Source organism: Trachypithecus francoisi, unplaced genomic scaffold (assembly GCF_009764315.1).
Source record: "Trachypithecus francoisi isolate TF-2019V2 unplaced genomic scaffold, Tfra_2.0 Lachesis_group5, whole genome shotgun sequence".
Classification (NCBI taxonomy): Eukaryota; Metazoa; Chordata; class Mammalia; order Primates; family Cercopithecidae; genus Trachypithecus; species Trachypithecus francoisi.
Genome location: NW_022681470.1, coordinates 5,047,178 through 5,063,777, shown reverse-complemented (window position 1 = coordinate 5,063,777; position 16,600 = coordinate 5,047,178). Strand labels below are relative to the sequence as shown.

General features: G+C 41.9%; 1 protein-coding gene across 16 annotated transcripts in view; it reads left to right on the top strand.

The window, feature by feature from the left end:
* SDCCAG8 (SHH signaling and ciliogenesis regulator SDCCAG8) overlaps positions 1-16,600 on the top strand; it is a 251,197-nt gene that overhangs the window by 198,600 nt on the left and 35,997 nt on the right. The window contains exon 17 of one of the 16 annotated variants that reach the window (XM_033199698.1): positions 10,217-10,368. The exons of the other annotated variants lie outside the window; for them this stretch is intronic. Within the exon in view, the coding sequence (XP_033055589.1) occupies positions 10,217-10,343 (127 nt within the window). The 3' untranslated portion in view covers positions 10,344-10,368. Of the gene's footprint in view, positions 1-10,216; positions 10,369-16,600 lie in introns of those variants that run through there. 16 annotated transcript variants of the gene reach the window in all.

Sequence of the window (16,600 nt, the reverse complement as noted above, 5' to 3'; positions counted from 1 at the left end):
TTTCCGGAGTTGATGAGATATCATGATGTTATTTGAGGGTGCATGAAGTAATCAAAAGTATTCTAGGACTCTGGGAATTCAGACTGGGGATCGCAAAATTTGGAGCAGGTTTCGATTGACACTCAGGTGGGCATCTGTCTCCCTGTCCCACCAGCTGTACTCTGCAGTCGCTTGTAAATTACCCTCTTCTTGGTGGGCTCGAGGCCCCAGCCCAAGACTGCAGAGTCAGTGCAACATAAAAGTCCAGGTCTCCTGACTCGTAGTCGAGACTATGGCAGCACTCCTGAGCTTGACTTTCCCTTGGCTTCGTTTAATATGGTTCATTTTGTTTTTGAAGGTAGTTTGTTCCATAGAAACCAGACAGGGTGTTGTTTAAATAGTAGGCTGATGTCTCAATGTAACATACTGGCCCACTGAGCTCTGCAAGAGTGTGAATCACAAACCCGCCTCTGTACATTTCTGATACAGTGTGAACGTTCTGGATGCAAGAAAATCCCGTTCCGAATGATCAGGTTATCTCATTTTGCCATCAATCGTATCTTGAAATGTTAAGTTGATAGAATAACTGCTGTTCCTGGCTAAATAGTTTCTCTCAACTACAGCAAAATATTTTTTAAATCAGGTAATTCAGCTACTTATCCAAATTTTATTTGGTTTGTTTTCTTCAGACTGTGTATATAATACTGGGACTGAGTGTTTAAAGTTCAGCTCAGTGTGTAGTAGTCCTGTGATAATTTCAGCACATAAAATAAGATGTTTACAAAAGCCAACCTGAGACCGATATTCTCCAGCAGTTTAGCAGCAAATTCCTACTCTGGGTATATAACAATCATTGGGATCTTTCTGTTGGCTTTACATAAACTCAGATTAGTAGTAAAATCTAAGTACCATCCCATTTGGCAAACTCTTAACTTCAAGCAGTCACAAATTTGCTTCTGATTGTGCTTTTCATTCGCACCTAGCTCAGATTTTTGCCTGATGCTTTTTTAAATCCTCTAATTTACATACTGTGGTAAATTTAAAATGAGAACAGATGAATGCTGCTAAACTTTTCTATTTCACTGATGAATATGGTATTTTGCTTTAACTATCTAGCTGTTATATATTCAATGACCTTTAAAACATGAAATAGATACTTCTTTTCATATATACTGTGCAAGATGAATTATTAGTATTGTCTTCCTTTGAAACTATGAAACTGAGACACAGAGGCCAAGCATAGCATCTGGGAACTGATTTCCATAGCACTAAAATCAGAGTTTCCTATTCCCGGGACTCACACCCAGTCAGCCGGTCAGAGAGGCCTGGTTCACTCACGTTTGATTATCTTGGAAGTGTGGGAGGTAGTGCATCTACTCTGAATGCACTTCTTTCCTTACCCTACAGCCCCAGCGCACCACAGTCTACATCACTGTACCCGATTGGGCATGTTGGAACAAGTAAGAGTAAGGGAAGAGGTCGCAGTTTTTGAGTGTCTAATAGGAGTTTGGCTGCAGCTAAGAATATGTTATCTCACATATTGTTGTTAATAATAATAATAGTCGTGTTCTCCAAAGGAGCGAAAGGAGAGTTGGAGAAGTTAAATTATGCAACAACTGAGATATCTAAAGCCCGTGCTCTGTACTATCTTCTGTCTGTCCCTGTTATCTTGTTTAGTGAGCAGCATAGCATTTTGCAAGAGTGGGCCATTCACCTGCTCAGGATTTCACTCAGCGTAACAAATGTGCCATCCACTGTGGTAGGTGTCTGGGGTAATCAGAGAAAACTTCCCAGATACGGTAGAAATAAACTGCTTGACAAAATGAATAGAATCCACCATCACATAATTTTCTAACTGTTCATTTTTTTCAACAACCAAAATCAATATTAATTTTGAAACTATATACACTACTTAGGATTAAAATGCCGTAATTCACAAGACAAGGAAAATCTAGGGCACATTTTAAAAGAAAAGTGTAATTTTGAAAGGAGGAAATCTATTTCAGAATGAAGAAATGAAAACTTTTGAAAGCTTTAACAAAAAATTCCTAGGGAATTTTGAAGTTTTATTTTGCCCTAACATGAAAAAAGTAGGCCAGTTGCTAAACATTGCTTTACTTCCATCTATCTTTATTTGTATTTGTATTTTTTGAGATGGAATCTCACTGTGTTGCCCAGGCTAGGGTGCAGTGGTGCTATGTCATCTCACTGCAATCTCCGCCTCCTGGGTTCAACAATTCTCCTGCCTCAGTCTCCCAAGTAGCTGGGATTACAGGTGTCGGTTACCACGCCCAGCTAATTTTTGTTTTTTTAATAGTGTTGGGTTTCACCATGTTGGCCAGGCTGGTCTCGAACTCTTGACCTCAAGTGATCCACCTGCCTTGGCCTCCCAACATGCAGGGATTACAGGCGAGAGCCACCACGCCTGGCCTACTTCCATCTATCTTGATCACTCTTGATCATGCTGAGAGACTAGAGGCTCTGAAATTTAATAAATGACCCTAATTCAAAATATTCCACTCCAAATTCAGCTTGATAGAAAGCCAAACTGTTGTCAATATATCTCACTTTTACCAAACGCAACATACATATTTACAAAATAGATTAGTTAAGTAGTCATTCTTCACTTAGCAACATAATTCATTGTAGTAAGTTCCCCTTGTAATGCATATAAATGTGATTTAGTTTATTAGAACCCTCTGTAAGTGCAAAGTACATTTGATAATGTTACTCAACAAATTAGTTTCTCATTTGTCCAAATATTTGGTTGGGCATTGTTGTGGCCCCTAAGGAAGCAAACAAGTGGGTCAGGACGGCCTCTGGATCGGAGGGATGCGTGTTCCAGGAGCAAGGACTGTTGATGTGGGCTGATCGCTGGTCTACAGGCTGTGGGAGCTCGGAGCATGGACCCAGTCAGTTCAGTCTCCATCATCCTATTTTTCTGGATCTTCCAACTCCTTATTCATCGAATGAACCAGGAGCACGCAGAATTTATCTTGGTGGAAAGCCTTTCTTCTCAGTTTTCTCTCCCTGTTTTGGTTTACTGAACAGGGAAGCCTGACGTAATTAGGTCTGAGAAGAGTCATCGGGCTCTGCTCTCATCCTTGGTCCTGCCCTGGTTGGTAGGGAAATTCTCTTATTAATTCTGTGGCTGGCTTGCGTCATGCAGATGACCCAGGGTCACTGAGCTGTTCAAGTTGTCAAAAGCTAAACGACGTGGGACCGTTCTGGGGATTAGTTTAATGAAGCTGCACAAATACAGCCAGATGACAAATTTGGAGATAAAGTGGCAGAGTAAATAGTACTTTTTTAAAATGCATGCCTCTGAATGTAATAGTAAACCTGTATGGGAGGCTCTGCTTAGAGAGAAATTAGAGTGAGCTATTAGCTATGCCTATATGTTTATTTTCATGTAAATACATCAAGAAAGCTAGATTTTCTTGCTTTTATTTTTATACCAATATGCCTAGGTTAAAGTGGGTCATTCCCAGCATTTAAAAAGGGGGGAGAGGGAGGGCAATTTACTTGGTTTTGGTAAAGGGGCTGGGGATTATTTTTTATTTTATTTATGGGGCAATCTTCCATCTTTATCTCTTCATTCTTATTGTGTTTTTCCTGGACCTTGTAATCTGATCATACTTAACTTTCTATTGTAGAATTGGGATGGAATACCTAGAGTTTAGCTTGAAAATCTTTTGGTAGATGCTATATCTTTAATAAATGTTAAATACGGGCATCACACTTTTAAAGAACATTTGTTTTTTAAGGGTCTTTGTGCATTCATCTGAGGAAAAAGCAACCAAATCTGTTTTATTCAAATTCCAAATTCTAGGGGAGCAGATTGTCACAGAATATACAGTGATCAACTTCCAAAAAGGAAAATGGGCGGAAGAATCGTAGGTATTTATCACGCATGCTGGAAACATTAATGCTTTATGAGGAATCAACAGATCTTCCATTCTCTTTTGGTTGAGTGCACCTTATTTTGTAAAGAATTAATTTATTGATTATTTCCTATTTTTTTCTTTAAGGAAAAATCTTATAAATATTCATATTCAGAATAGCATGTGTCTATTCTGTTGATCCTGAAGCCATACAAGAAGTTTCATTCTCAGTGTCATATCGACAATGAAAATTATCACAAAACCAAAAATAATTCATGTAAATGTCCGCATTGTTTCATCATTGGTTTTAGATCCAAAGCATCATTCTTTCTGTTTAAAGTGGCCATTCAGAACTGAAATTTTTAAATGACTTATAGGAGCCCTGTAGAAAATATACAGAAAGAATTCACCTTTTAAGTAAAAATACATTTGCTTTGCTTGGCCTGTCAGTTTCCGTATTTGCAGTGGCTTCCCCTTATTGACTAGCATCATGCATTGAGGATTAGGTTTTCAAATGCCGTGTATTTACTTCTGAACTTCTCTGCTGGTAACAGTCTGTGCATACGTGACATTTGTAATGCTGATGGTTGATTTCAAAGTATGGTATCTAAGTCCAATTTTTCATGCATTTTATGAAGCTTTTGTCCTTAACACATTGATTTAAGTCGCTCAAAATTGATTCTTAAAAGAGAGATCATTTCTATGTTTACATAATTGCAACCTCAAGCGTACTTTGCAAATTTTAGCTGGCACTCTACAGTCCCTCTGTTAAGTGGTTATCAAGGGTGGTTATTACCATTTACAATATGAGGAAACCAGGGGACAGGGATTTTATTGACTTACACTCTAAGACAGCATTGCTGCTAGTCTGTTAATATGTGTTTTCTTGTCTTTTCTAAACAGATTTTAAAATTTGGCTATAATATGCAAGGCATCACTCTCTGTCAGAAATATAATTGTCAGGTGTCCTGGTGTGGATAGAGGTCCTGCAGAAACCTTCAGGACCCATCCAAAAATGAAGAAGACACAAGATACAGTTACGTTCTGCCCTCCTCTTGACTTTTGTGTGGGTCAGAGTGAGTTACTAATTTTAGAAGTGTTCTCATGAAGACATCTGACTGTTCAGCACACACAATCTTAAGGTCTTTGCTGTAAGAAGCTCAACCATCCTTTAGCCTCCCTGGCCAGGGACCCTGGCCTCTGCTTTTGTGTTTCAGGAATTCTTGGTTCTGACCCTTTCCTTGATTCCCTAATGTCCACAGTTTGACAGCACTGAATGTTGTGTTAAACTACCATGTAAAAATTTCCTGACACCCCTTGCAATAATTGTTATTATATAATATATAATTATGTAAGATGTAACAACTATATAATAATCATCGTAGTAATTCTTATCACTGTTGTAGCAGCAGCTAACTTTAGAGGGTGCTTGCTGTATACCAGCTCCTCTTCTAAGCACTTACCTTTTAAACCCACTGAATTTTCATAACCACCACGTGAAGTGAGTACTAGCAATATCCCCATTTTACCAATGAGGAAAGTGAGGCACAGTGAGGTTAAGTAACTGGCTGAAGGTCACACAGCTACTATGTGATAGATGCCGAACTTGAGCCTGGGCAGTGTTGCTGCCCATTCTGGGAAGAAGGGATGCTGATTTTTGAAGAATCTTAGCAATATTTTAGCTCCCATAATAGTAAAAATTTTTAGAAGCTCTTTCTGTAATTCCAATCAGATGTGGCATTGTTTTATATTCCCATTCTCAGTGATCTCTAAATGGCATTCCTGCCACTAAACTGCCACTGTTTTCCTACAAGGGACGTCTGATCAGTTTCTGAATTGAGTCCCAGGATACGTGCCTTAAGCTATTGCATGAATCTCCTCTATGCAGGAAATTCTTGTGTTCTGATAGATGGAGAAAAATGTGGTGGAGATAGTAAAATATTACCAGTTTCAAATGTGTTTATGTTACCTTAAATTTGAGGCAGATTATGGACAGTGAGAAGAAAAAGAAGAGGAGCAATAATTTGAAATGAAAGAGTGACAGAGCCGGGCGCGGTGGCTCAAGCCTGTCATCCCAGCACTTTGGGAGGCCGAGTCGAGCGGATCACGAGGTCAGGAGACCGAGACCATCCTGGCTAACACGGTGAAACCCCGTCTCTACTAAAAACTGCAAAAAACTAGCAGGGCGAGGTGGCGGCGCCTGTAGTCCCAGCTACCCGGGAGGCTGAGGCAGGAGAATGGCGTGAACCCGGGAGGCGGAGCTTGCAGTGAGCTGAGATCCGGCCACTGCACTCCAGCCTGGGTGACAGAGCGAGACTCCGTCTCAAAAAAAAAAAAAAAAAAAAGAGTGACAGAAAGGACAATTTGGTAAAGCCTTTCCTTTCCATAACGAAAAAAGTAGTCCCTAGTTATTGACAATTCACTCAGACATTACTGTACTTTACAATAGTCTTTCAAGGTTTCTTCCAATTTATGATTGAGGAGGTGGAGGCTCGGAGGGAGGAAGTGTGGCCAGCTGCACAGTCCTAGGAGGGAACGCTAGAATTTAAATAGGTTTGCCTGACTCGAAAGCTGGTGCTGTCACTGAACGACCATAGTATCTTTCTGCCTCTAAAGAGAAGATGGTCCTGTTGGACGTAGAAAATCAGTGGCTAACATGGGGCTTTTCAAGATGCAATAAGATGGAGGAGGCCAGAGGTTCAGCACGTGCTGCCAGAAACAAGTCACTGAAGAATGGAGGCATGTTACAGAAAGGCTTGGGGCGTGGGGGGTAGAAATAATTGTACCTAAAATGAAAGAAAACACAACCTTTTGAACGAGTGGGAATGGAAGGTGATACTAAAATATTTAGAAAGCTAAAATTTTTTGTTTTTTAAGAGACAGGCTCTTACTCTGTTGCCCAGCTTGGAGCACACTGGCACAATCATAGCTCATGGCAGCCTTAACTCCTGTGCTGAAGTGATCCTCCCACTTCAACCTCCTGGATAGCTGGGACTACAGGCGTACCAACACCCTCAACACTGAAAAATATTTTTATTTTTTTGGGCGATGAGGTCTCACTACATTGCCCAGTCTGGTCTTGAACTCCTGGCCTCAAGTGATCCTCCCGCCCAGGCCTCAAGAAGCTAGTAAGTTTCTCATCAGTTTGCACATGCTCCTGAGTATGCTAATGCTTTTTTTTATTACCACTCGGTGGTAATAAATGGTGATGTGGTCATTCCAAGCTGTTTAGGAAAATTTGTGCTACCAAATGTCACTGTCAGTCAGGGGATCATTGCATATAGGTCTGAGTTTGTTTGTTCTTTTTAAGGCTTTCTCTGCCTTTCTCCCTTCTGTTACCATGGCAGTATTAATGTTATTGATCTGAGTGGAACATGGTGTTATTCATCAGTGTGACATACATTACATTTGTAAAGAATCTTTGTATTAGAACAATTTATCAGGTGTTAATAATTATCATACGTTTTATTTTTTGGTCACCCAATAAGAAGCCTCTATTGAGATAAAGAGGCATGATTTTTTCTCACAAAATGGATGATTTCTTATTTTAAACACAAAGTGTGCGTAACGAGCACTACTTTCTCTAGGAGGATCTATGGGAGGATTCCGGTGGCATGTTGGTCAGCCTTCCCTGAGGCGACCCGCGGGAATGGAATTGGTGCCAGCAGGGAACAGTCGCGCACAGGCCACCCAACTCACACGTGACTGATCACCAGGCCAGCCATGTCAAAACTGGACATTTCCTGTTCGCAGACAGTTGAAGCAGGTCCATCTTGAAGAACATCTGATTGGACATTTAAAAATGGATAAAGATGATTCAGAGGACAAAAAGCCCAATTTTCCATTTTCACGAGCTATAGGTAGAGCAGCCCTAGGTGACCAGAACAAAGTGTGACCGAAGCATGTTTATTATTAAGAAAGAGATGGAAATACTGGAGATGGGCATTGGCTTAACTCTATCTCAGTAATGTTGTGGTCACACCAGTACGTCCCCAGCTTCCCTCTCCCCGTGTAGCTTTTTCTCCTTTTTCTATGTGTTGCACCCCTGACGGCAGCGTGTTAGGCTTGCTCCATTTCTCAGGTGGTGGAAGTCCGTGGCCTCTTAGCCTGTGCCTCCCAGCATACCTGAAGAAAACCACAATTCCCAGAGAGGCACTGACGCTTGTATCTTATTGCTTAATTATTATACCTATTTATTGCTACTTAGAACATTGTCAGCTGTTGAGAAAAGGTAATTATCACTAGTCAAATGAAAAACACTTTTTTGGCTGCCTTACGGATACACATTTTATTGGTACCTTGATACATAATGAAGCCTGATAGCAAAACTTTTGCTTGTCTCTTCTTCAAGCCACAGCTGTTTCCCTGCTAAATTCATCCCATCTGTCTTCCCTTCCGTAAAGCTGTAGGCAGTATAGCATAAGTACAGAAGCAGTTCAGTGCTATTTTGGATAAACATAGCTGAAATTTGAATCTTTGCCATTTGCGATGCACACATTTTGTTTTACTGCTGTAAAGAGAGCTGTCAAAATACAACTACATGGATAATTTACTAAAATGCAGTCAAATATAAGGTTGATCAAAGGGAGAGTACATTGGGTCACTCTGACTATTCCAGTCTGTGCTCTGAAAGGTGTCACTGACCTTGAGGTCCCCATGAATTCTGTTTGGGGAGAGTTAGCATCTGAAGTCTTTGCTTTAATCCTGTAGCATGGTTTTGAGGAGTTACCAGTTCCTTGTAACTGTGTCTGTGGCATGACTTTCAGAGTCTTTAAGAGGCTTCAGAAGTCCATTTTCTTCATCTTCAAAAAATTTGCACTGATGAGAGATGTGTTCTCTTTCTTGGCACAGCCAGACGGAGCTGAGCTACATGACCATTCTGCTGAGTTCCGACATTTATTTCATTGGAACCTTTGTTACCACTGAGGCAGTCTGTTTCGTTTTCATCCCATTCCTTATTTCTGGACAATTGGTGCATCTAAATGTACCATGGTACATTTTTATAACTCAATACTATACAATGCTTTAGAGTCAAGGGAGATGTTTTCTTGAATGAATTCCTCTTCTGAATTCTAAGAAGGTTCACCTGGCCCACAGCCCTCACACACATATTTACTGCTTTTTCCCATGTGCAAAGGTCTTTTCCAAGCCCAAAAGGGTCCTGACCTCTTTGAGGGGGAGGGCTAATACCTAATATATTTTGGTAGCCACTGTGGTCAGAGCTCATAAGAGGTACTTGGACTTCAGGTAAGTGAAAGACAACATCTTTGGGATGAGATCTTATCCCATTGGTTCTTTACTCTAAGATTTCACTTTATCTTACCCTGTCTCCACCACTTCTCAACCCTGCATCAGTGTAGCACAGAGGGAATGCAGGGGGCTGCAGGGAAGGTGTGGAGGCCAGGCCAAGGATTGGGTCCACTACTCTCTGCCCTTCCCCATTTGCCAGAACTCAGTCACCTGGCTCACCCCACTGCAGGAACTGGGATGCATGATCTAGAAGAGGAGGAACCTGTGGAGTGGTGAGCTCCAGTGTTCTTGTCCCTATCATCCCTGCCTCTAAAAATAACCCTTCATAAACAAATGATAGCAAAAGTCATCTCGTGCATATACAGACATGACAGAAAGCAGTATCTTTTTAGGTAAGGGGCTGTGTGGCTATGAAAGTCAGGACAGTAATCAGTGAGGTTTCGCTCCTAACACTGTCATACACACATCTTTTTCACAAATGTCATCTTGCTAACGACTATGCAACCTCCTCGGAGTGCAATCTTGGCTGTCTTGTTCTCCACTGTATCCCAGCGCCCAGTAAAGAAGACATTGTAGGTGCTCAGAAAATATTTGCCGAGCAAAAATGAATGCGTGAATAGTAGAACAAATTTACATTGCATTTTTTTTCACATTATCTTAAAATTCCTACCTTTGGTACAGCCAGAAGACACCGGCATCTATGTGTGCATTGCGCTTCAACAGCTTTAGCAAAATCACAGTGCTGTCGGGTCTCCAGCTGCTGCCAGTGAAATTGTTTACCTGGAAGGTCCCCAAGCCCTCTTCTGCACCAAGGCATTTGCCTTCTCTCATCTAGTTTTCTTTTGGCAAAGAAAAAAAGAAAACCCTATGCTCTTTGGAAGATAAAAAAAATAGTATATGACTGTCACACATGCAACCAACTCTCTGCTTCGACCAAAGGTGGAAATGGTTTTTTCAGTGGTTCTTTGAAAGCTGTTTATTTTAAAAGATAAATAAATCTTTCCCCTTACCCTGTGAGAACATCTGATCCAGGGCCAACAGGAGCTTTCAAAAGACAGTCAAGTCCACTGATGCTGTTCTGAAAAATGCATTCTTGCATTCAGCAGCTGCATGTGTTGGACCCTATGCTGGATGCTATGGGTGCCAGCAGGATTCAGTCCTGACTCTCCTGACTCTCAAGGAGCTGACATTTTAGTGCAGGAGGCAGACGGTCATAGTGCACTGTGGTAAGAGCCATGTGTAGGGTACAGAAGAAGGAACAGGTAAGCATGAGGAGACCAAGAGGGGCTCTGTAGAATGGTGACACTTGATGGCTAGGGAGAGGCAGTGTATGCAGAGGAGATTAAGGCCCTTTCTCTTCTGATATTTTTTTTGGATTGCACACTTTAGAAAACGATTTTAGACTTAAGACCCACAATGAGCGGGAGGCTGAGGCAGGAGAATGGCGGGAACCCGGGAGGCGGAGCTTGCCGTGAGCTGAGATCTGGCCACTGCACTCCAGCCTGGGCGACAGAGCAAGACTCAGCCTCAAAAAAAAAAAAAAAAAAAAAAAAAAAAAAGACCCACAATGAGAAGAAGCACATGACTTCTGGCTGACAGCCCTGACATCCCCAATATGCGGGCATGATTCTGTGCCTTTGCTGGACCTCCTGACTGCCCAGCCAGCCAGCCGGGGCTGCTACTGTGTCTGTCCAGCCCCAAGACCAGCCTGACGGAAGCCGCTTCCTATAATGCCTAATGTAGCACAATCCACTCACAGTATGGGTCTAAAGCCAGATTTTTATCTTGGGAGGGAAAAAATAATATATGTGACAAAAATGTTATCCATGGTAATATTACTCATTAAATTCACCATATGATTAGTTTTTTTAGTTTTTTAGTAATCCACTGACATCTTCTGCCCGTCTTTGTGACAAGTCCAGAGCCTGTGCCTTTGACTCTGTTTGCATGGGTGGTACTCCGACATCTTTGATAGGGAGGATAATGAGACCATTCTGCCAGTAGGGCACATGGCCACATAGACCGTTTAAATAATGACATCTCTTGGCAATACCCATCCAAGGGATGGATGTGAACTCTTGGTGTTCCTGTGAGAGCCAGCAGGGGTAGGTGCCACTGGCTAGAGAGAAGGCTGAAAATAACCCCTCATTCAGAGCCTTGTGTAGAAAGTTGGGTTGTTCTGCTCATGTCCTCTTGACCCAAAATTGTTAACATGGTTGGATGAAATAGTATTCCTAGAGAGGAACAGAAGTGGCTATCAAAATTAACATGGCCCCGTTTGACACCTGATCCTAAAAGTGATATTTATTTTTGTCAATTACAGTTGGAAGCATGTGGTGGCATTGATGGTGCTTTTTCTGAATGTTGTACACTTAGGTTTTCCAGTTACACGAATTGTTTTGGGGGAGCTTATACACCTGTTCCCATCCTCTAGGGTGGGCTAGTTGCTATGTTATGAACCTTAACCTTTGCATATACCTCTGTTTTATTCATGGGATGTCACAACTTGGTAATTCTGTCTGGTATTCAAGCAGATTATTACAAGTGCTTAGAAGACTAACATAGTTAGCATTTGATTTGAAAGAGACAAAGACCAATTAATAGTTTTCTGAAACTATACTTAATATTTCATCAGGCAAGTAAGGTTGCTGCCACTTAGTTAACTGGGATGCCAAGGAATTGCTAAAAAAATCAAATTAGTACACATTATTACACATATTTACACACATTGAACTATTTCAAACCAGTATTGCTGGAATAAAGGCAAACTAATACTGTGTATTTACATAACACCATAACACCTTTCATCAGAAAAATCTCAAGCCTTCGCACACAAACCAAGCCGCACAACACCCCGTGAGGTGTGTGGGAAGTGAGGTAGAACAATGAACAAGAAGCTGATGAAGGGAAAAGGCAGGCAGGCAAGCGTGCTTGCATAGGGTGAGCGAGACTCCCGCTGGATGACCCACTGCATTCAGGTCCTGGTCGCCCCATCCTGAGGACATCTAGATTGAAAGCTCCAGTACCTGTCACGGCTGATTATAGACTTGAGTATTCTTCCAGGTGTTGTTTTTCCATTTTAATGTCTGCATTTGCATTGAATTGACTGGGCAGAGATACAGCATTCCACCTCTAGAGGGCTGTAACAGTGACTCCCAGTGTGACTGATCATTTGATCATTCTTTCACTTTCCCTAGGGCCGAGTAAATACAGTTTCCTTTCTTTTTCCTTAGCCAGATGTTTTTTTACTCAAGTGTGACAGTTTATTCTCTAGAAATGCCTAGAGATGGCTGGGTACATGCTAGTTCCTGGCAAAGGCATGGGTGAGTCATGGTCTCTTTTGGGAGGGTCAGGGTTGGTGGGAACAAATTCACGCCCAGGCCTGCCTCAGTGGCTGCCATGCCCACCGCCTCCCATGACAGGCCTGGCCTGGCACCGTGAGCAGAGAGAGCTGACCAGGCCTTCTGTGGAGCATCTGAGACAGGCCTGGAGCTGGAGGCAGTAGCGTGCCAGGAGAACCAATGTGAACACACGAATAGCAACAGGCCAATGGGAGTCGTGAATTTTGCTTTTAGGATTTTGGAAGAGCATACATTAACATCTTTAAATCAATTTTGAATGGACTCTTCTATTGCATATTCAAAAAGTTTAGTCCTAACACTTAGTTCTCATTCAGTTATCCCATGCAAAGGATTTATTCACCTCATCCTTTGAGCAAAAGAACTTTCTGTATGTTAGCCTTTCACACAGCCTCTGTTTCGGCTTCACCTTTCAGATTTTCAGATAATTTAGGTGTCACAGATACCCACGATAGGATTGTTTTTCAGACACTATAATTTAAATGTCTCTGAAAAGTAATAAATAGAGCTTTGTCTGGGTTTTGGAAATAATGTTTTCTTCCCAAACAGCTGTTCGTTTGTATTAACAGTTCTTTCTGTCTCTAACAGAAAGGCAGCATTTCTTTTTTATGTCTAATCTCATCTGCCTTTTCATCATGTTAACTGTGTTCAGTCTATTGTCTTGGTATTATTATTATTATTATTTTTTTTTTTTTTTTGAGACGGAGTCTCGCTCTATCGCCCAGGCTGGAGTGCAGTGGCCGGATCTCAGCTCACTGCAAGCTCCGCCTCCCGGGTTTACGCCATTCTCCTGCCTCAGCCTCCCGAGTAGCTGGGACTACAGGCGCCCGCCACCTCGCCCGGCTAGTTTTTTGTATTTTTTAGTAGAGATGGGGTTTCACCGTGTTAGCCAGGATGGTCTTGATCTCCTGACCTCGTGATCCACCCGTCTCGGCCTCCCAAAGTGCTGGGCGTGGTATTATTTTAATATCCTGGTGTACCACAGGCAGATGACTAGCGTGACCTCAGGGCTTTCTGAAGACAAGATACCCCTCATTTTTCCATAGCCTGTTCTAGGGCAGACTGTCACTCTCTCTCTTAGTGGGGCTGGTTAATTTCATTACCTATTCAATTCTTCTGAGACCATTCTGGTAAAAGCGTTGCAATAGCAATGCAGTAGGAGCAAGTCTTTTCTCCTGTATTTAACTGGCAAAGCAAAGGACTTTGGTTTTCATTTTGGGGGCCCAAGTTAACACCCAAAGGATGGCAATTTGTGAGGCCATGATAAAGATGGTGAGAACTGGCATTTGATATATAGCAACATTTGATTTATTTGATATCTGTGATCTTCTAACAACCTTGTGACGTAGGTAGAAGAATTATTGTTAAAATTAAATTTTACTTTGAAGAAATTCAGGCCCAGAGAGGCTAAATGTCACAGATTCCTGTGGCTGGTAGGCTGGGCCTCATACCCTGTCCTACTTAATGCTTCTGAGACTCATCGAAGAGAAGAGTAGTTAACAGTGCGGGTTCTGAACCCAGACAGTTTAAGTTCAAATCCCGTCTCTACTATTTCTGTGCTATGCAATTTGAGGGCAAACTCCTTAACATGGGCGTCAACTTCTTCCTCTGTAAAATTGTAACAGTTGTGTTACCTGTGTCACAGTCTTCTCTCAAGGACTGAATGAGTTATTACACAGAAATGTTAAGAACAGTGCAGGGCACATAGTAAGTACTCAACAAACATTAGCTAGGTGAATTGTTTAAAGTGTCCAGCACAGGAAGCAGCCTGTAATAGGAAATCAGCCTGTGTTATGCCTGGGAGGTGATATTCCACAGGTCCTGTTCAGAATAGACAAGCTGACTAAGGAAGGTGCTCAAGTCCGGCAGGGAAAGTTCATTCTGCCCGTACTGTTAGCAGAGTTAGAATATAACAATACTTCTGTTTTTGCAGTACAACCCAGGACTATTCCAGCCTATTAAATTAATGAGAGGCAAATAATTGACAGTGTCTGCCACTGGGGAACCAGGTCTCACTCTGGGTGGAGCAGTTAATATGCAGGTCTCCACTCTGCAGGGACGGGAGTGCCGCTTCCACATGCTGCATTCCAGAATCCTTTCTAGATGCCTTCAAGTTTTATACCCTTGAAGTTGGAAACCTGTGGGGCACCTTGTGCCCAGACAGCACTAAATTCCAAGTAACGCATCTCCATTCACAACCTATTGTGCACCGACCCTCCTGGACACTGCTATTGACCATTGACTGATTATGTGATCAAAGATTGATGAATCTGGAAGCCCTGGAGGGGTAGCAAAGGCTTTCATTTTTTTGTTTGTCTTTTTAAATCCTGTTCCATGTTCCACTTTGAACTGGATTGAAGTCAGCAGTGAAATCAGGAGTGTGGAAGCTGTGGTACCAGAGGAGAGAACCAGTGAGAGAGACTTGGCTTATGGCAATCAGTCCAGCTCCAGTCAGATTAAGGAGACACCAGTGAGGGAGTGAACAGAATGATAGAGAACAGCCCAGCCGAGATTCCAGCATCTTTGTCTTCTATCATCAGATACAAGAGGAGAGTTCACAAGAGAAGCCCAGTGGCTTCATTCAGAGAGAGTTGTCTGGTTAAGCACATATGTACACCACAAATCCACATTTGAGTTCCACCGGTTTACATTTCTTCATGTCAGCATCTGATCAGGAACCTCCAAATGTTCTAGCCTCCTTTGCAAATAATTTTGATTTGGAAGCCTTCTCTGGATAGTTCACTTTTACTGAAAGACTATTCTCTTGATAAGAAATTTCTGACAATTTTAGTGCTGTTAAATCAGATTCCACATATATAATGACAGCTTTGTTGGTGTGTATTCGTGTGTGAAACATTGAAACACATGTCATGTCCTGCCATCTTATAAAGAACACTGCCTTAATTTTTAACTATGCTGTAGGGAGCACCCAGCATTCATACACATGTATGAGTGTGTGTCAACATACATAGGATGATTGAACCATGAACTCTGTAAGGTTTGGTAGCATACACAGAAATTTAGTAAGGAAAGGATTTTTGTGCTACAAAACTTCCTTGTCAAATGCCCAGTAGCTTTAGATGAGTTCCACCCAAGAACATTGTTGTATGGACAAAAGAGAACAGGATTTTCCAGCCATTGCTACAATAATAGGTTTAGAAGACAGATCTGGGATCGTGTTCCAGCTTTACCACTTACTACCCATGTGAACTTAGGCAAGATATTGTAGCATCTCCCAGCCTCAGTTTCCCGCTCCATAAAATGAGGATCATAATATTATCAATAATACCTTCTTCAAAGGGTTGATGTTAATTTTTTTTTTTTTTTTTGAGACAGAGTCAGCTCTGTCACCCAGCTGAAATGCAGTGGTGTGATATTGGCTCACTGCAACCTCCGCCTCCTGGGTTCAAGCAATTCCCCTGTCTCAGTGTCCCAAGTAGCTGGAACTACAGACGTCCACCACCACACTCAGCTAATTTTTGTATTTTTAGTAGAGATGGTGTTTCACCATATTGGTCAGGCTGGTCTCGAACTCCTGACTTCAGGTGATCCACCCGCGTTGGCCTCCCAAAGTCCTGGGATTACAGGCATGAGCCACCGTGCCCGGCCCGATGTTAAGATTTTAAAATGGGGCCAGGTGCAATGGCTCATACCTGTAACTCGGTGCTTTGGGAGACCAAGGTGGGAGGATCACTTGAGCCCAGGGGTTTGAGGCTGCAGTGAGCTGTGATCACACCAGTGCACTCCAGCCTGCATGACAGAGGAAGACCCTGTCTCTAAAAACATTAATTAATACAAATAAAATGGCTGAAAAAGCATTTAGCACAGTAACTGCACATAGAAAGGGCTCAATACATATTGTTTATTGCTTTTGCTATTTTTATTGCTGAATCACAATGACCTCATTCATTAGATAGAAGAAATACTTCCTACGTAACAGAGCTGGGTGTCAGAGTTGACTGAGCTAATGTATGTGAAAAGCACTTTGTGTATACTGTGAAGCACCCTGTGAAAATAATGATTGTATGTGTATTTACTGAGGATCTACTAAGCGCCAGTCACTTTATGTACTCTCCAATTCTCACAACAATCTTGTGAGAGACATAGTATTATTTTATATGGCAAATG